The sequence below is a fragment of the Zootoca vivipara genome, chromosome 12 (assembly GCF_965207765.1).
Source record: "Zootoca vivipara chromosome 12, rZooViv2.hap1.1, whole genome shotgun sequence".
In the NCBI taxonomy this organism is placed as follows: Eukaryota; Metazoa; Chordata; class Lepidosauria; order Squamata; family Lacertidae; genus Zootoca; species Zootoca vivipara.
This window is the reverse complement of record NC_142595.1, coordinates 2,722,977-2,743,823: the sequence shown is the minus strand read 5'-3', so window position 1 is coordinate 2,743,823 and position 20,847 is coordinate 2,722,977. Positions and strand designations below refer to the sequence as shown.

The 20,847-nt window shown below is 43.5% G+C and overlaps 1 protein-coding gene across 1 annotated transcript in view; it reads left to right on the top strand.

The window, feature by feature from the left end:
• MOCOS (molybdenum cofactor sulfurase) overlaps nucleotides 1-20,847 on the top strand; it is a 93,571-nt gene that overhangs the window by 13,056 nt on the left and 59,668 nt on the right. Inside the window, exons 4-5 of the mRNA XM_035135079.3 lie at nucleotides 1,561-2,199; nucleotides 16,764-16,840. Of these exons, the coding sequence (XP_034990970.2) occupies nucleotides 1,561-2,199; nucleotides 16,764-16,840 (716 nt within the window). The remainder of the gene's footprint in view (nucleotides 1-1,560; nucleotides 2,200-16,763; nucleotides 16,841-20,847) is intronic.

Here is a 20,847-nt window from a genome sequence, read left to right as displayed (position 1 = left end):
GATTCTCAATGTGGCTTACAAGCTGTAGGTAATTATTCACACGCACACACCCCACAAACCTCACTCCCTCTTTCTCTCAGTGCCCCCCACCCCACTTCAAGAGTCCTTAGTCCTCTGGCTACAGCACACTTCCCTTCCATTGTGCATTTCTAGGGGGCAACTGGCAGTTGGAGACAAGTGTTCTTTTTGGCTGGGAGGGAGGAAGGAAATTCCTTGAAGCTGCTCTTTCTCTAACCAGTGGATGTGGCCAAGTTGGTCCACACCTTGTTCTTCATGGGATGCAGTGTTCTAATCTCATTGCAACCAGCAACTTCTAATGTGAGTGCCCAAGCCCTGCCCTTTCACTTTAAGCCGGTACTTAAAGAAGCAGGGCTGTGGCTTGCAGCTGTTGAGTGGCTGTAGCTTGCAGCTGTCCATTTGCCTGAGGCAGTTTACAGGAGACAGAGAATTAGCATGTCCATTCTCTTCAGTAGCTTGAAAACAAAGAGCTCTCACACAAAATGCCTACAGATTAGCATATGCATAGACCAATGCAATCATTTTCATGTGGTTTAAACACCTTGTGACTGAGCCAAAAAGATACAGCCCTACTTAATAATCAACCTGTTAGGTTCTCTTCAGCTTCAATGGATATTTCCAGTCATGCTTCATCAGTACAATACAGGCACATTATATATTTTCCATTCCAATGCACATAAAATAATTATGCTTAATAGAGCCTGATGATATGGCTAGCTGGCCACACAGGAACTTTTTGGTGGATTCTCCCTTGCTTGCTCACGGCCACGCTGAGCTGCCGCCGCCACCAAAAACAGTAAGTGGTCTTTATCACAGCAGATGGCATCATTTCCGCCCCCCAGCCTGCTTGCAAAATACCACCTATGTTCTTTCCCATGTAACTTTCACACAGCAACATGCTCTGTTCTCTGCATGCAGGTGCTTGACAACATTGCAGGTTGTCAATACAGTATATGAACTTGAAATTGGATGCTAAATAGTTTAGGAACAAAACAATTTTATTCTTCTTGTGTTTTTATGACAGTGCTCTGGGTTCCTGATCAAAGGGTGTTAGATTTTACAAGTTTACCCTGTCTCCTCAAACTCCTATGCTGGCATCTGTAAAGCTCCCCCCCCTTCTCATCTAGTTTGGAGGTTTGTTTAGCGGACTTGGGATCAGAATGTCTTTGTGTTTAATTGCTATGTAGTCAGGTGGTCTTAGCCTATATCCTCTGGCACCTTCTCCAGCATTGGATCAAACTACCCATTTGGGTTGCTGAACTATTTTCTTTCCTGCGGCAGTGTCACCCCAGGTCAAAGAGATTTTGCAGTGTATTGAACGTCAACCTCCTATTTGATGGGGGAAATTAAATGTATGTATTCCCCACAGGCAATGTTTATGCGATTGGGCAACTTTGTAAAAACCACTACTTGGTGCAGTGGACAGAATTACCGTAGCAAGGTTGCCAGGACACAAGAGGCAAGAAAAATATTGTAGTAGTATATAATAGTGAAGGGAAAAGACCTTTTCCATTATGCTATGTTTCCCTTCTCTTTTTTCAGGATACTGCAGCACTTCAATACATCTGTAGAAGACTACACAGTCATCTTCACTTCAGGCAGTACAGCGGCACTCAAACTTGTTGCAGAGGCCTTCCCTTGGGTTCCTGAAACAGCAGAGGAGCCTGGCAGCCGCTTTTGCTACCTCACTGATAGCCACACATCTGTGGTGGGCATGAGAGCAATCGCTGATGCAATGAATGTATTGTCAGTTCCAGTGAAACCAAAGGATATACTGTCGGGGACAGATGACATAGTGGCTGGAGGGAACAGCTGCAAAACACCTCACTTGTTCTGCTATCCTGCTCAGAGCAATTTTTCAGGGACTAGGTATCCCCTTGCATGGATAGAACAGATAAAATCTGGGCAGCTCTGCCCCATCAAGGTCCAAGGGAAATGGAGCGTACTCTTGGATGCAGCGTCTTATGTCAGCACTTCCCTGTTAGACTTAAGCCTTCATCAAGCAGACTTTGTGCCTCTGTCATTCTATAAGATGTTTGGATTCCCCACTGGTCTAGGTGCACTGCTGGTAAAGAATGAAGCTGCTGCTTGCCTGAGGAAGGTCTATTTTGGAGGGGGAACTGCAGCTGCCTACCTTGCAGGAGAGGATTTCTATTTACCGAAAAAATCAGTGGCTGAGAGGTAAAACCATGAAACACAATCTACTTAATAAAACTCCTGTTACCTAGGTTCTATGTTCCATCAGACCTGAGGCACCGACGGAACCATACAGGCCCCTGTGTCTTGATGCTGGGGATTGTTCTATCTGAAATTCACTTTGAAAATATACTTTTAGTAAATGGTGGTGCAGTTTATGTTGAGAGTCACACTAAATGCCATGGAATTAAAAATGCACTGAAAAATATATTAAGCCTTCCAAATCCACACCAACGAAATCTCAAAAGTGTGTGACTATGTGTTCCATTTAGACATCCAAATTCCAGCTTATGCAAAGTTACTTGTAGCAAAAAGGCAATTTAAGATGTTCAATATCAATCATGTTTCACTTGAGATGCTTCCGGCCCCGTCCCACCCACCCCTGGCACTTAAATTATTAAGCATTTTTAGTATGTTTTCTTAATTTGCTGGGTCCTCCTGTGATGTTGCATTTAACTAATGAGATATAAAAGAGCACTCCCGGTGATAATTATCTGCTTTAATAAGTGATCTGGTTCACGTCTACATAATCTGAGTCCGTATTAGACTTGATGACTTAAATCAGAAATAAATATATTTCAATTAGAAATATTGTGCTGCAGGATTCTGATGGCCATTCTGAATGTCTCATACTTTAAATAAATGTGCTTACAGTCACAAAGTTTCTACTAGGGCTGATAAGAAGTCTAGGCTGGCCAAATTACCAGAGGTTTTAGGGACAGTGGTGGCACTTGTTTGACTGGGAGGTAGCTTGGGGTCATAGAATATGGGACAAGCTCTACTCCCCCACCCTCCATCCCTGTCAACAGTGCTGTGTCATCATGTAACATCATTTCCTGGAATATTTGAAGCTGTAAATTCACTAAGTACTCTCTCACCTGAAATACTTTCCTCCTGCCTCTGCCCCAAATAATTGGGAAAAGGTTCTAGGAAGGCTTTGCCCAGGGGTCAGCAAACTTTTTCAGCAGGGGGCCGGTCCACTGTCCCTCAGACCTTGTGGGGGCCAGACTATATTTTTTTGGGGGAAATATGAACGAATTCCTATGCCCCACAAATAACCCAGAGATGCATTTTAAATAAAAGGACACATTCCACTCATGTAAAAACATGCTGATTCCCAGACTGTCCGCGGGCCAGATTTAGAAGGCGATTGGGCCGCATCCGGCCCCCGGGCCTTAGCTTGGGGACCTCTGGCTTTGCCAAACTGTGGGAAACTCTGTATTAAGGTTCTGTAGCTGTGTAAGCTGAAGTCTGTCTTTAAGCCCAACTAACTGCTAGCTGTTCGCCTCTTTGTTTTTTAAAAAAAGGGTACTGTATTTTTCCATAAGAGGAAAAGGTCAGGGAATATACACAGTAGCTTTTTTCAGTGAATAAGGTTTTGCTCTTGTGATATTTCAGATGTACAGCATACTAGCATAATATTGTACAGGGGAGTCTGATGGCATCAACGACTGTTTGGTGGTTGATGCCTTCTTGGTAGAATGGTCTGTCTGGACTGCAGTGAATGGTATAGTTGCAGACTTAAATGTCAGAGGGGGCACTGACATCTGATACTACCAGCTGCATAACCTCATACTGTAAGGATGAAACAAGCAGTCTTTAAATATTGCTCTGGATTCCTTGGATGAAAGGAAGGATATAAAGTAAATACGCTTATCGATTGAGATGTTCATTCCTGGTTGTTTTCCGTGCCGTCTGTCTAGGAGGCGGATCATTTTGCCTTTTTAAAGTAAATATGTTTTGTTGAGAGTAAATGTGGTTCTCAGTTTGTTGCAGCATTATTCTTCCTCACCAGAGGCAAAAGGACCACATTTGGGTGCCAATAAATCTTATTTACATCCTATGTAAGAGATGTAAGTGCCATAAAACTACCTCCAGAAATGGGAGCTTGAATCATATAGAAATGTGTTTTGGGGGATCCTGAAATATAGAGGTGAAATTATGTTAGGCCTGCTTGGGTTACAGGCGTTTGTGCTGCAATAAATTAACTAGAGGCTCATCCACTTATTTATTCAATTTATTTCTGCTTTCCCCATGCTTTCTAGGCACAGGTCCAAGTGGTGTTGCCTTTGCCCAGCCACTTGCCCCTAGAAAACCTGCTCTTTAGCACTAAATCAGAATGAACAGCAATCCGTGGAAAACCTGATTGCCATTTGTTCCAATTCAGTGCTAAACTGCAGGTTTTCCCAGGGGGAAGTACTGAGCCAAACGGAAGTGTGGACAAGCCCTGGTTGAAAATGAGGAGATATCTACTTTCAGATCTGGAAGTAGGTACCTCTTCCCATTCAATCTCCTCTTTGTTGTTTGTTGTTGTTTAGTCATTTAGCCGTGTCCGACTCTTAGTGACCCCATGGACCAGAACACACCAGTCACTCCTGTCTTCCACTGCCTCCCGCAGTTTGGTCAGACTCATGTTGGTGGCTTCGAGAACACTGTCCAACCATCTTGTCCTCTGTCATCCCCTTCTCCTTCTCTTTCCCAACATCAGGGTCTTTTCCAGGGAGTCTTCTCTTCTCATGAGGTGGCCAAAATATTGGAGCCTCAGCTTCATGATCTGTCCTTCCAGTGAGCACTCAGGGCTGATTTCCTTCAGAATGGAGAGGTTTGATCTTCTTGCAGTCCAAGGGACTCTCAAGTCTCCAGCACCATAATTCAAAAGCATCAATTCTTCGGCGATCAGCCTTCTTTATGGTCCAGCTCTCACTTCCATACATCACTACTGGGAAAACCATAGCTTTAACTATATGGACCTTTGTCGGCAAGGTGATGTCTCTGCTTTTTAAGATGCTGTCTAGGTTTGTCATTGCTTTTCTCCCAAGAAGCAGGTGTCTTCTAATTTTGTGACTGCTGTCACCATCTGCAGTGATCATGAAACCCAAGAAGGTAAAATCTCTCACTGCCTCCATTTCTTCCCCTTCTATTTGCCAGGAGCTGATGGGACCAGTGGCCATGATCTTGGTTTTTTTTTTATGTTGAGCTTCAGACCATATTTTGCACTCTCCTCTTTCACCCTCATTAAAAGGTTCTTTAATTTCTCCTCATTTTCTGCCATCAAGGTTGTGTCATCTGCATATCTGAGGTTGTCCCCCATCCCCCCACCCACCCAATGTACATGTGAGGAATGGCATGCCATGATATACAGATCCTCCCAGGGGCATTTCCAGTCTCGTTTCAACTTGCACAGCAATTGTTACATTTTCTAGTACGTAGCTCAAAACTGCTTGAAAAGCCTGTTGTGGTTTTAACAGGGAGCCTTTGGACCACCTCATAGGAGTAAGAGTAGGTGCTGGTTTTCACCTCAAGGCCCTTAGTCACTTGAGTCCTTCCTGACTCCTTTTTGCCTTCTTAGTACCATCACGACCTTTTTCTGATTCTCTGTACAATATATTGATGTGTCAGTGTGCCCCTCAATCCTGTGTTTGAATAATAAGGTCAACTGGGTAATCTCAGTTAATTATAAACCCTTGTTCTACTATGAAAGCCAGTATTGGTTCAGACAAAAGCTGCAATCCTGTGCTTAGATATTCATGCTTGGTTCCATTGAGTTCAATACTTCTTTGTACACAGAAGGCAGCGCAGAATTTACAGCCAGGATTGCTTATGAATTCCAAAGCCCACCCAAAATATAACCTAGTTACCTGCTCTTAGGAGGATGTATGGAAAGGGACAATGAGATTCAGGGCCTTTTCTTTTGGGGCTCCCTGACTTTGGAAACTTTCCCTAGGGAGGCCTTCTAGCTGTTAAAAAGAACCTTCTAAACAGGAATGTCTTAACATACCTGAAGGGCTGTCACACTTGGAAGGTAGAGTTTTCTCCTGCTGTGGAGGGTAGGACCTGTACCACTAGATTCCAACTAAACATCAGGAAGAGCTTTCTGACAGTAAGAGCTGTTTGACAGTGGAACGGAATCCCCTGGAAAGTGGTGGACTCTCCTTCCTTGGAGGTTTTTAAGCAGAGTTTGAATGGTCATCTGCCATGTATGATTTAGTTGCAGGGGTTGGATCAGATGAGTATCAAGGTCCCTTCCAATTTTACAATTCTGTGATTCTATTATCTCTGGCAGGGTAGAAAGAGGGAGCACTGTTATTGTGCTCCATATTTAGTTTGGGTTTTAGAATCTTATTTCTTAGAATAGTTCTCCATTGTGTTTATTGAAATAGTGGTTACACTTGTTTAAGCCAAAAGCTGCTTAAAAGGGGAATTGTTTTTTATAATGCCCTCCTGGTGGGAGAGCAAGACAGACTCTTCCCACCCCACCCCACCCCACCCACTGGATGTGCATATTCTTTGAGACATGCATCTAAAGCCATAGCATTTGAATAGGGCACCAGTGCATAAAATGTAAAACACATAGGCGTACAAATCAGGAATGAGTTGTAGAATCCATGAACACTGAGTTTTGGGCCTGTGAGCACTGGGGTTTTTTGCCTGTTCAAATTTTATTCTCACACATGGAGAATTTAACACACACACTTTATTTCCCATCATTTTCTGGGGAAATACCAGGCTTCATTCAATCATTATCGAAGACACCATCAAACAGAATGTCCCTGTGAGTAAGATTATCTGTGGCCTTGTTAACTATCTAAAGAACTGTGATGTCCTTAAGAGAATAAATTAAGCTCCTGAGCACAATTTCTTGAAATACACATGATTATGGAGCATGGTCCATTGTTCTGTCTGACAGTAAAATGGAGTAGACTGAGAGATTGCCCCACAATGCTGGTGCCTTACACATGTGAACTAATGCAGGGGTCAGCATTGCTACTTGTGCCACATTTGTCACCAGTGTGTGGCAGTTAGAGCTATTATGCAGAGAATGTTAATAGATATATATTTTTTTCTCCCAGAACGGTTTGCCCAACGGTCTTCAGCTTGGCATTGCCACCTGTGAATGTTGTAAGCAAGGGCTTTTAGATTATGGTGTCAGAGTGACCTAGAGCTGTAACACAGGAGCAAATGTTCAATATATGCTTAGTGTAAGATAAGAAATTACATGTCAGACAAGGACGTGATGTTCCTTTGGTTCATGACATGTTTGTTCAAGTTAGCATGAGTGCTGTAGACCCTAGTTTCCACATCGCAAACCTCCAGTACTTTGCCTCTTTGGCACATATATTCTTTTGTAAATATGTACACTTCTATGTTTAGGAATTGGTACACTGTTTAGAACCTGAGGCTATGTTTGGGATGGTTCTATGTGTTTACTGGATAAATGTGTGGAAACTGGAAGAGCTCTTAAAATGCATGTTAATATTTTTTATTGTTGGATAGTCTAACCTGGAATGCTTCCTGATGTAAGCCTTTACATTTGGCTGTGGATTATGGCCCCCAAAATGATACAGGATGCTTAGGAAATGGATTGATGTGTGCATTCTCTCTATTGAAATGATTGTGGCAGAGTATACAGAGGACCTCCTTTGAGAACTTTCGAGACTCTGAATCAGAGCGATGGATTGTTACTTTTATTTGCAGATACATTGTTTATTAACTAATTGTTTACTGGGCAACATTTGGATTGTTTTTATTTCCAACAGTGGCAATGTTTCCACCAAAGCAACAAAAGTTTTAAATTCATGTGGTGTGAGGTATGAATCTTCCCCAGATTGGGGGGGGGGGGGAATGATACAAGGAATTTAATTTTCAATGGTTTTGAATCAAGACCTCCATTCACATGGCAGGAATTGAAATATATTTGGGAGCTATTACAGCATATTTAAAGGGACGCGGGTGGCGCTGTGGGTTAAACCACAGGGCCTAGGGCTTGCCAAGCAGAAGGTCGGTGGTTTGAATCCCCGCAACGGGATGAGCTCCCAGTGCTTGGTCCCAGCTCCTGCCAACCTAGCAGTTCGAAAGCACATCAAAGTGCAAGTAGATAAATAGGTATCGCTCCGGCAGGAAGGTAAACGGCGTTTCCGTGCGCTGCTCTGGTTCACCAGAAGTGGCTTTGTCATGCTGGCCACATGACCTGGAAGCTATACGCTGGCTCCCTTGGCCAGTAACGCGAGATGAGTGCCGCAACCCCAGAGTCGGTCACGAGTCGGTCAGGAGTCCCTTTACCTTTACAGCATATTTAATAAATTACATTCTAAAAAAGATGTGGAGGTAGGAAGTGACATGGAAGGCTGTGTTCTAAAATCTTGTAACAAGGAAAGAGTTTATATGTTTAGTATTAATTTGTGGAGCAGAATATGTTGGTAAAATAATTCACTTTAGTAGCTTGCCTTAAATCCATTTACAATGAAAAATGGGGCAAAAATCACTAGAGAAGTCACACTTTTTTTATTCTGCAGAGTTCTCAGGAACAAGACTAATTCCAACACAGGCATTTCTGATTAGGACACCAAAGCAATGCAATTTCCCCCTTCTAGTAGGTATGAAAAGCCTGTTTGAAGAATATATTGCTACTCAGAACATTTCTGGACTATTCTTGTTTCCCTCCCTCTGCCCACTTAAAATATTGCTTCCCTTACTTTGGATATGAGGTTTTATTGAAATGGCTGGAGGAGTATTTTGTGATGCTAATAGCTGTCCTCCTGCATTATCTGTGTCTCCTTAGAATGTGAACTCCTTGGCTTTATGAGGTAGAGGGAAAAGAGGGGGAAGCTGCTGTTCAAATCCCCTTTCAGCCGGTGGCGTGCGGTGAAATTTTTCATAGGGGAACAGTTAGGGTTGTACAGTTGGGGACCCCAAGGGTCACTTAGTCCAATTGTGTGCAAGGCAGGAATCTCCACTCAAGCATCCCTGGCAGATGCCTAGAAACCTTCAATGAAGGAGAGTCCACAGTCTCCCAAGGAAGTCCATCCTCCAGCCAGTCAATTTGCCAATTCCTAGCACCTTGCAAAAAGAAAAAAAACCTTTGGCTTTGCTTTGACAACCCCAGGCGGAAGGGTGGATTCCACACACACACACCCCACTAAAAAAAACACCATTTTAAACACACACACACCCTTTCTTCATCATCTCCCTATGATTGTGTTGTTAGTTGTTGAATGTTGCTGCTGTTCTTTCAGGTTCTGGCAGATTGGGGCGAGGGGGTTGTTTTATTAAAACACCATGCTTTCAAAACACACACACACACAGAGGCTGAAGGAGATGAGGGAGGAAGTGAAATATGAAGGTTGCAGGGTTGCGTGTCGAGGTTGCGTGTCAAGGACATCCCCCCAATAAATCACACATCACAAAGCAATTTAAGTTTAAGGTTTTTGGCATTATTTTGGCCACAACTTTATTTAAAATACAACCAAATGTGAGTGGTTGCTTAGGCATTGGTTCATCCATCTGTCCCCCCACCCTGGGACAGATCTGACATCCCTAGCCACCTAGGGAAGTCAGTAGGTAAACACCCCCTGAGAGAGGATGGCCCTTCACCTCTCCCCGAATGTTCCCCGAGGCTCTTGCTCTTGTATGGCCCTAGCCCCTTGTGGGGGTACAGATGAGAGCCCGTTGAGCCCCAGGATTCCTTTAATGGAATACCCCTATAAGCAGCAGCAATTTTGAGGAGTAGGCCCAGCCTTTCCAACAATTTTTTTAACCAATGCCTAACTGCCAACCTTACAAATTGTGACGATTTGCTATGCAGTAGGCAAAAACCAAATGGCAACAGCCAATCAGCCAAATGGACAAAATTCCTACCGGGCCCCTTCCCCAAAGCAGGCGGCCCCATGACAAGCATAGCAATGTCAAAGCATAAGGACCTTAAAGAGGGTGGACGGGCGGGTGACCCGTTGCACTGGCAAAAGTGAAACTAAAAGCTGCACACAAAGAATTTATACCCGCTATCACTATCAACCATTAACTTGCAACATGACTCCCCACCCCCAACAAACTGTCCAATCCCCCTGTGGCCATTAGACTAATCTGGCCAGCAACCCCAGGGGATGTCCTGTTAACCCCTACTGCAAAACCCGGTATCTTGTCTTCCACTCCCACCCCATAGGCACCTCAGGCTTTCCGACTGCTCTTCCTTTAAAAGGAAGGAGAAGGGGCTGCAGTTCTGCTTCAAGCAGCCACTTTCTGCTCATTGGTGTGTATTGCTCTGCAGGGTCATGCGGTTTTGCAGCCTTTGTGGAGGTAATCAGAGAGACAGGCAGACGCAGATGCATATGCACACATGGGCATAGCCAGGATTTTTGTTAGGGGGACAGGCCTGTTGTTGGGTGGGGGGCAGAACCTCAGCTATGTATTTTTATAGATTTTGGGGCTTCCTCCCCCCCCCCCGGCTATTCCCGCGCGCGCGCGCACACACACACACACACACACAGAGCCTAGAGACCCTGGCTAAGCAGGTACATGGAAAGGTACTGCTGCTGGCGAGCATTAAGGGGGCTAGGCTACTCCCACTAGTTGCTGGACCGCACGCCATTGCTTCCAGCCCTTAAAGCTCACTGTATTTCTGTAGACAAATGTACCAATGTCACAAGATGTTATGCATTTATTTATTGCATTTATATACCATCTTCCTGGGAAAGATGTTGGGAAAGATGGAGGGCACTAGGAGAAGGGGACGACAGAGGATGAGATGGTTGGACAGTGTTCTCGAAGCTACGAACATGAGTTTGACCAAACTGCGGGAGGCAGTGAAGGGCAGGAGTGCCTGGCGTGCTCTGGTCCATGGGGTCACAAAGAGTTGGACACGACTAAACAACAACAACCATCTTCCTGCCAAGTTACCCAGTTTTTATATACTAAAACAAAGAAATGCAGATTTTCTCAGGCAGGTTGATAGAACATAGACTTTTTCTCTTCTGACTTCCCTCAGGGCAGCCCTTGAGCAGATATAAGAGAAGTAACCCTAGCAATTCTCCAAAGGCTAATTGATGGCCTCATACAACTGTGCTGAAGTTCATAAATTCAATTGCTAGTTAAGAAGTTGGATTCAGTAATCGGGTGATGCTTGAGTTTGATTCAGTGTCAGGACAGTAAACTTGATCAGACACTCCCAAGGATTACCCCAACCCAAAACAGGCATGCCAAAACAGGCTTGTGTTAATGTGGAAAGAAGGAAGGAGAAAATGAAATTCATTTTAATTTGCCTTACTCTGGAAAGTGCTGCCTCTCTTCACATCTAGTTGGAACCATTCAGTAACTTTTTTCCCATTTCATCCTTTAGCTTTCTCTGCATGTCTAAATTAGTTAATTATCATATTTCACTAAACAATGACATCGATTCAAGCACTTTCTACTGGGTTTTGGAAACTTCTCCCTGTGTTTTTAGCCTGAAGCTGCTTTTCTGTGAAATAATCTGCATATAGTTAGCTTTCAAGATGTTCAGCAGGGCATCTTAAGAAGACTTAGTTGCTGAGTAACTGTCACACAGAAGTGGGTCTTAGTATTATGTTCCATATTACATTTCAGGCAGTATGACAAATAGCATCATAATAACTTTGACTCAGTTGTCATTAATTATAACTGAAATGTAATCACAGCTGGGATTTTGCCTAGTAATTGCAACCTATAGAGGCAAACATTAATATGTACAGGGAAAAACATACTTTCATAAACTTAGGCAGTAAATCAAGGCAATATATCTGCATGACCTGAAAAATCCTAACAGGCTGAGGTTAAGATAGCAAAATATTTGGAAAAGTTTCAACTGTTTGCTTTACAAATGTTACTGCATTGAATGCATATGTGTGTGTGTGTGTGTTTTGTGTCACCCAGCTGCCAATGCTCAGCTGTGGAAATAGTCAGGAAAAGACAGGGTAAGAAGTATGTATAGATAAAATATTTAACCCCATATAGCAGAGCTTCACTGGCTGCTAGTTTGTTTCCGAGTTAGATTTAAGGTTGATACTGACCTTTAAAGCCCTACATGACCTGGGGCACATTAGAGTGTGTGCCTATTATTCATTACTGAGGTAGAGAAACATTTCCAGCCCAAGGGCTCATTGCCTCATAGGCCGCTTGCCAGTGTTGGGCAGGGCCCAGTGGCGCCAACCATAGGGTGTGGAAAGGGCTTCAGCCCCCTCATTATTTATGGGTAGGGGGCTGAGCCCCGCTGCTATCTTTTGTAGCCTGGTGCTGCCAGGCGGGCGTGGGATGCACAGAGGGTGAAGATCACCCTCCACGCACCCCCCCTGCTGTTGCTGGGTGAGAGCTTGTGCAGGGGGCGGGGTATGTGGAAGGTGAATATCTGCATAGCCTGCCCACTGCCACCACCAGGTGAGCACTCATGCACTGGGAGGGGGCAGGACGCGTAGAGGGGCACATGTGTATGACATCATGCGATACTGGGCCCCCTCAACATGGGGGGCAAGTCTGTGCCCCTGGCAGGTGAGTTGAGCAACATACAGTACACAACTCTTACCTATGTGCAGTAGGCTACAATTTTGCCATGTAAAAGTTCATACAAACACCTCTCTCCATCATAGCTGCCAAGTCTCCCGTATTCCCTGGGAAACCCCCATTTTTCCAGCTGTTCCCAGCCGAAAAAACTGATTTTTTTTTGTTTTTTACCGGTTTATTCTGGCGCGGTGGCCATTTTGGAACTGGGCGGAGCATGCTCAGAAGCGACTTTTGATGCTGCTTTGCCCAGTTCCAAAATGGCTGCAGCGTGACGTCTGGTGCGGCGGCCATTTTGGAACAGGGCAGAGCAGCATCAAAAGTAGCTTCTGAGCATGCTCCGCCCAGTTCCAAAATGGCGGCAGTGCTACTTCCGGTCTGCTACTTCCGGTCCAGTCCCTTATTTCTCAGGCTGGAACTTGGCAGCTATGCTCTCCATTCAATGAAACAAGGGGGATTGTCCAATTTCCATGACATTTCCAGCAAGGCCAAAGCACTCGGGGAGCCAGTGAGGGGTGTGACCAGGGCAGAGGCATTGCTTGGGAAGAATCCCAGGGGCCAGGTGCAGAATGCTGGAGGGCCACATTTGGATTCTGGGCCTGAAGTTCAGTATGTTATTGCTATAGTATATGCCAACATTGCGATCTTCTGATCGACCCCTGCTCTTTTCTTTCCCATCTCAAGTGCTGTGGTGGCAACCCAATCGGGGCAAGTAATTTGTGGCAGTGAAACCTTGTTCATGAAATGCTCTGCTTCGCAGAGCCCATGACCCTAGCTCATACCTTTGGAGAGTAAATGTTTCTACCTTGGAGCTTTCCTTTTGTTGTGTTAATTGTAGAAATAATGGGGTTTTAATGTGGTTAGTTACAAAGGGAACTTACTAAAAAATTTATGTTAGTAAGGCACATTGTGTATCTGTTGAGTGGAAAGGCAGGATAAAAAAAATACTATATAATTCTCCAGCAAGGAACAAGCTTTATTGAAGCCTTGGTAGCTAATCTACTTTTAGCCCAGTATGGAGGATTCTTGTGACTGTGCTCCCAAAGGAAAAGTGATATGAAAATCTCCCAACCCAGGGTTAAATCTTGTGTTGCTGAAATTCAAACTTGCAAATGGGTTCATAAGAGGTATTAGTGCAATGCTAGAGTGACATAAATGAATCTCTGGCAGTTATAACAGCAGAGCAGGTAAAAACAGGGCATGTCATGAGCAGGATGTGGGTATGACATAATTGTGTCACATCCAACGGACCCTCTGAGTTCATTTTTGATCTCTTCTTAGAGTGGGCCCACTCAATGCACTGTCATATTCACTTATGGAATGTGAATGGTGGTTGCAATTGGGTAAAGACATGAGAATTCATGTAGAGTGTCCTATACAGGTTTATCAGGACAACAAAGCATGTTTGGCTTTGCTAACTTCTGAGAGTTGTAAGCAAAGCACAAAGGACTTGCAGTTGAAATTATGATGTGCAAGAGAATGTGTTCAGACTGGACTTGTAACGGTGTCCTACATGCCAGGAAATGAAATTCCTGCTGATTTGTTGTCCAATGTTGTTCCCAAAGAACAACACTGAACTTATGTACAGAAACTGCGATTGTTTTGACACACGGCCCAGGGAGATACATAGAAGTGGGGGGGGGGGTTAGCTTTCTATTTTCTCTCATTGTGCAGTTAGACAGTCACAAGACTGTGTTTGCACATTCCAGCACAGCACTGTTGGAATCACGGGATAGGATGTGATGCTGTTTCCTGTTTCCGTTGTTGTATTTTTTTCCTTCGGACTTCTTTCAGCGAGAGGAGACATGTTTTCCTTTGTTCCGCTTAACTCTTAGCAATAAAGTAGTTTTAGTGCACAACCTCTGGCCTCACTCCGCTGTGTTTACTCTGCAAGATTTATGGAACATGTGCCTGATCTCTACAGACAGACTCGGGTCATGAATCACGTCGGGAGGCGGCTGGAATGTTCCTGCATTATGTCTGGGGGATCTTCGTTCCCCGCCCCCCTTAGGGAGAGAATCTGCCAATCCTAAAATGGATATTCAGGTTTTATTTCCGTAGAAAGCCATGAACCAAATTTTATACTTACAGTATTTTGTTTCTTTAGCCACAGTCCAGTTACCCATTTCCATGCACTTCAAATTCTGTTGAAATCAACAGGACCACCAGTCTCTGTTTGTGGTCATATTCAGTTTGTACAGTGATTGTTTTACAGTAGCTTCTTCCTGTTTCTTCCTCCTGGAATGATTTTTTGTTTGTTTGTTTGTTTTGACTGCATCAGACCAACATGGCTACCTACCTGTAACTTCTTCCTGTACAGTATTTTTTCCTGATAGTCCACCTACATGATCTACGTTTAAGGCAGAGAGATGGAGAGAAGTATGCAGAGCATAGTGGTGGAACTTCCCATTTTTTCATTTATGTTTGGTTTTGGAGAACTTACACATCTCACAAAAACAGTTTGCACATACAAGGCAATTTAACCCCATGAAAACTTCCTGTTTCTTATATGAGGAATCATTTTATAGTACAGGCATCCCCCCACTTACACATGTTCTACTCATGCACAACCACATACATATATATGCGGCACCAGGAAATAATTACATAATCTAATTCATACCCAGAAATGGCAGGAGAGAGCTGGAGAGTCCCTTAGGCTCCCTAGGAGATGCTCCCCGGGGCCTGAAGGGGATGTCAGTGAGTGCGGAAGAAGCCCTGAAGAGACCAGAGGTGATGCGGAGCTTTGTTTAGGCTGCTGAAGCCTCTCCACCTAACAGCTGGCGTGCGGGATAGCAAAGCAGCAGCAGCCTTTTTCCTGCACATCCTCCAGCCTCCTGTTGGCCCCAGAGCTTCAATTCTAGTGGTGGTCATTTTTGGATACAGTATTTTTGGTGTGGGTTGGAGTAAGAGTGGCAGAGAGGGCGTTTAAAGGATGTTTAGAGAATGCTCCCCACTTTATGTGATTTAACGTGGGGAGGGCTCAGAACATAACCCCTGTGCAAGTAGGGAGTAAGCAGTATTGTGGGGTGGGTGGGTGGGTGGGTGGGTGGGTGAAATAAATGTCTCCACAAAATACATGGAAATGAAAAACACATCAAACATGATTTAGCTGAGTCTCTTTCGCTGTTAACATATTTGCAACTACTTGCCAGTGTCTCACAGACACGAACACATCTCAGTTTTCTTTCAAAGAGAGAGAGAGAGAGAGAGAGAGGAGCAAATTATACCACCCACAGTCCTAAGTAAGACTGAACTATTTTTCTAAAGCCTCCTAGCCAGCAGATTTGGAGCACAGGTTTGTGATTTCTCCCTTGTGTGAGATCTCTGTACTGCAAGATGATAAATTGCAATTGCAATTGCGGTTTTTTTTGTGCATGTGCTGAATTAAAAGTTGATGCAAAGTATACCAACTTGTAGTATGTATCAAGAACCCCCGCTTCTCTGGCATCAGTGATCATTTTCTTTTTCTCCCCTAACGCCCTGCAGATCTTGTTTCTTAGTGGGCTCATGCTAAGTCAAGCACTTTTGGGATTGGTCTGCCCAATAATTACTGTTGGAAACTTAATTGAAGTATTTTGACAGTCTGTTCTAATTATCTTCCTTCAAACCTACAAATGCAAGTAAGGTTTATTATGGGTTCTTTAAACCTGGGATTGGTCTCTCTAGAGAGATTAATATGTTACATATCTGAGTTTTAATTAATACAGTTTCTTAGTCCCAATAAGACCTTGTTCAAATTCTACAGGGGGGATTAAGGTAACCATGTCAAAATAAGTCCCTACAAAGAAAGGATATTTGTACCCTGGTTGAGCTCTCCCTTATGGTGATGTGTTACAGGAGAGATTCATCAGATAGTCTCTTGAGGAAGAAAAATTGTACAGTACAAGAAAGCCAAATTCCCAACTTGGGATGGCAGATACATGGAGTCATTTTGGATTTTCTTCCCATAGTCAAGAGTCAAGACTGATTTAAGATTTATTAGATGAGAAAAATGGCAGTTCTACCAAATTCACTTTGGCTATGGTGATATTTTGTTTGGTTGCTATATATATTTGGCTATGCTCCATGAAATACCTGAAAAGTCTAGCAAATCCCTTTTCTGTAATTTAATACTGAATATATATATTCCCATAGCTAGGTCAATACCTTCCTAAGGTTTATGAATTTTTGCTAAATAACTTTTGATTTTTATAGTGTGTAAATGAATAGCAACAAAAGTTGATTGCAATGTGATTCTCTCTCTCTTTTTTCAATTCATGCAGGTTTGAGGATGGGACTGTTTCTTTCCTTGATATTATTGCACTAAAGCATGGATTTGATGCCTTGGAAAGACTTACAGGTTAGTCTGCTGTCCTGGGTGTTGTGTATTGAATCTGTACTAGCTGACCCGGCCACGCGTTGCTGTGTTTTTTTTTTTTTTGAGTTTTGAAATCATTTGTATTTAGAAAGGTAATGGCTTGTTTTTTAAAAAAAATTGGATGTATTCTTTTTGTCCGGATGTATTAACTTTGTCCTTGGATTTTTGGGTATATATTTTTTGAGTTATTACGATTGTTGTTTGTTTGTTGGTTTGGTTTGGGGGTTTTTTTAGTGACTGTCCCCCATTTAAAAAAAAAATCGATCCGTAGTCCGAAAACACAGCAAGACACACAGACACCAGCTGAGTAAAATCTCCTCCAAACCTGTCCCCCCCTCCAAAAAAAGATTGAAGTAGATCCCGTTAAGTCCACAACACTCTCACACACACCGCCCGAAGCAGTACACCCCCCACCATCCCCTTCCCGAGCGTCCCCCGTTGGAAAAAAACCCGATCAGTAGCCCGAAAACCCAACACACACACAGGAGTCGAGGAAAATCCCCTCCCAGCCCGTCCCCCCTCCAAAAATAGACGGAAGTACAGTCCGGTAAGTCCACAACACTCACATACACACCGACCAAAACACTACAGCCCCACCATCCACTCCCCGACCGTCCCCCGCTGGGAAAAAAACCACTATCCGGTTCCCGCAAACCACATCACACACAAACACACACCATCCAATCTACATCCCTTCCCTGCCCGTCCCCCGCTCAGAAACTGAAGATTATAACATTAGAAGGGGCGATTTGAGTCGGGTGGCAGTTAAAATGGGGGGCAGGCTTTGAGGAGGCGATGGCCGTGTGTCTTTGGTAGTTGCAGTGTGGGATCTGCTTTTGTGGTGTTTGCGGCGCGGCTTTGGAGGTGGGAGCGTGCGATCAGGCTTTCTATTGGATGCTGCTGGGGTCTTCAGAGCTTCTGCTGGTGACGTCTAATTTGGGCACCACTTTTTTGTGTTTAATCATTATTTTAGGTGTGAAATAATGTGGAAATAATGTGGAATTTAGGTGTGGCAAATTTCCAAAGGCAGCCCCACGTAGAACACATTACAGTAATTCAAATGAGATGTAACTAAGGCGTTCTTGCCTGATGGCTCTCCAGCCAGCCACTGCAAAGGGTTCTCCCTCTTTTGGAACTGAGGAGGGAGGAAACAGCAAGTTGCACCCTCATTTCACCCAGATCCTTTATAAACATTTATTTAAAGGACCTTTTTTAAGCTTCTGGAAAACAATTCAAAGCAAGCAGCCATCATGGTTCGTGTACTGCCAGAGAGGCCCAGCTGAACCAGGGTCACCCCTCTTTGGTGAGCTCCTCTTCCATGACAAGAGTTAAAGATAAGGGCTAGAGACCCTGGTCTTAGAATAAGGAACCACAGCTCCCTGCCAGCTTATTTCTTTTTAAAATCATTGTTTGGCTTTTTGCTTAATGAAAATGCACACGCAACCATTTAAAGCACAGAGTTGCCTTATCGGAAGCAAGTGTTTAAAGGAGTTGTGTTTTGCGCAAGATGCTCTTAAGCTAAATGGACTTAATTAACTAAATGTAATCATTGACCATTTATTTATTTGATTGATGAACATATGACGGAACAAAGTTGAGTTTTTGCCAATTTAATTAAGGTTTTGAGTCTAGCTGATGGATGAATTTTGGTTCTTTAAATTGGTAAATAAAACAACATATTCCATTTGAAATTTAAACAACAGTGTTAATGAATCAGATCTTTCAGCAACTGATTTTTCAGTATGATGAACAGAGTTCATGAGAAGCCTGGAATGAGTTTGTATATTGATCAGGTCACATTTAAAGATTTATGTTTAGTTAACAAAATTGAGTTTGCCTACAGACATGGCGGCTATGGGTCCGAATAGGCCTTGATCACCTTTATTGGGAGAAGGACATGGGGAGTGCAACCCTGTTGGTGGCTTTTGATACCATAGACCATAGACCAGGATGGTCCAACCTCCCAAACCAAGTAATAATAATATAATAATTTATTATTTATACCCCACCCATCTGGCTGGGTTTCTCCACTCTGGGCCACAAGAGTACTTCAGTACAGAACCTGTTTGCCGCACGCTGCCTTGTTGTATGGCAGGGTGGGGGGGAGCCAGGCCAAAATTTGATGCCTCCTCCAACCTTTGTGCTGCCTTCCCAAAGCTGTGTAAGCAAGGAGGTGGCTTTGGGAAGGTGGGCTTTTACCCAGCTTTGGGAAGGCAGCCCAAGTGCGGAGCGGGGTATCAAATGTTTCTGGGGGCTGCCAAAAAAGGCCTTGAGCGCCACATGTGGCTCTCAGGCGATGCCTTGGACCACACTGCCATAGACCATGGTATTCTCCTGAGCTGACTTGTGAGAATGGGTCTGAGAGAGACTATTTCACAGTGATGCCGAGCGGCATTCGTCTTTTTTTGGGGGATGAAGTCAAACGGTTGGAAAGTTACAGCACCTGCTGTGACTGTGGAGACTGACATGGGGGAGTCATGTTTTGTTGCATCTGGGGCAGATGAAGGCATCTGGTAAATAAGTAATATACTTTGTGCCTTGCAGTGGATCAGAATATAGTCCTTTCAAACTCTGCAACATTTTTAGAACTCCATAATCTCAACAATATAGTCAATCTGTTTGCAGATCAAATGCATTCTCAAATATGAATGGATTTATTTCATTCTGCCCGGACACTGAGGTCCAGCACTGAGGGCCTTCTGGCGGTTCCCTCGTTGCGAGAAGCCAAGTTGCAGGGAACTAGGCAGAGGGCCTTCTTGGTGGTGGCGCCTACCCTGTGGAACGCCCTCCCAACAGATGTCAAAGAGGAAAACAACTACCAGACTTTTAGAAGACATCTGAAGGCAGCCCTGTTCAGGGAGGCTTTTAATGTTTAATAGATTACTGTGTTTTATTTTTCTGTTGGAAGCCGCCCAGAGTGGCTGGGGAAACCCAGCCAGATGGGCAGGGTATAAATAATAAATTATTATTATTATTATTATTATTATTATTATTATTATTATTTACTTACAACTGCTGTGGGGTTTGTTTGATGAAGAATTGCAACTGCTGAGAATTGTGATGCATGAAGTTAAAACACAGCAGCTCAGCAATGTTATGGAGGTAAAATTCATTTTCCTGTGGATGCCTATTTAAGTACTACTTTTTAAAAAAGATATCCTAGCAGGGATTATTTTGTTTGTACTATGTATAGCTCCTCAGGTGACTTGATCCAATCCTTTCTTCAGTGCAGAAACATTAAGATAATTTCAGAAGGACCATATTAAAACAAATGAAAGTTTGCATGTTTTGTGAAATGCTACTTATTCAGCAGCTCCAGATTAAATGGCACTAATAATAAATATCAGATATACTATAGAAAATTATTCTGCAGTCACCATGGGATTAAGTCAGCTGTGCTTTACTCAGCCACCAACTCATGAAATATGTAATAAAGCCTGTTTGACAACTTCTCCTAATTACTAGAGGTATAAAGAACAGTGTCATGTTGTGGTTTGGGGGCAGAACTGGGAAGTGAATTTGAAGTTCACTTTAAACACCTTTGCTGTGTGTGACAAGTTGATCAGGCCTGAGAAACACAGTCTGGGAATCTTTATTTCCAAAAGGGAACACTAGGATGAACAACCAGACCTCAATCTGCAAAGTTGCGAGGGAATATAAGAACAAATCACCAGGCAATGAAAGTTCAGAGGTTTATTTCCAAAATATTGAAGGGAATATTATTGCCTCCTCTCCCCTGCCCTCCCTGGATCCATTTATTTCGCCATTTTGACTTTAAATGGAACTCACAATATTTTGTGAATGTGACAAGAGCCAGGGTTCAAATCCCTTCTCACCCATTAAGTTTACTGAGTGACCTTGGGACAGTCATTCACTCTAAGCATAATCTGCTTCGCAGGGTTGTTGTGAGGATAAAAATGGGGAGGAGGAAAAAAACAATGTATGCCATCTTGAACATCTTGGAGGAAAGGTGGGATATAAATGTTATA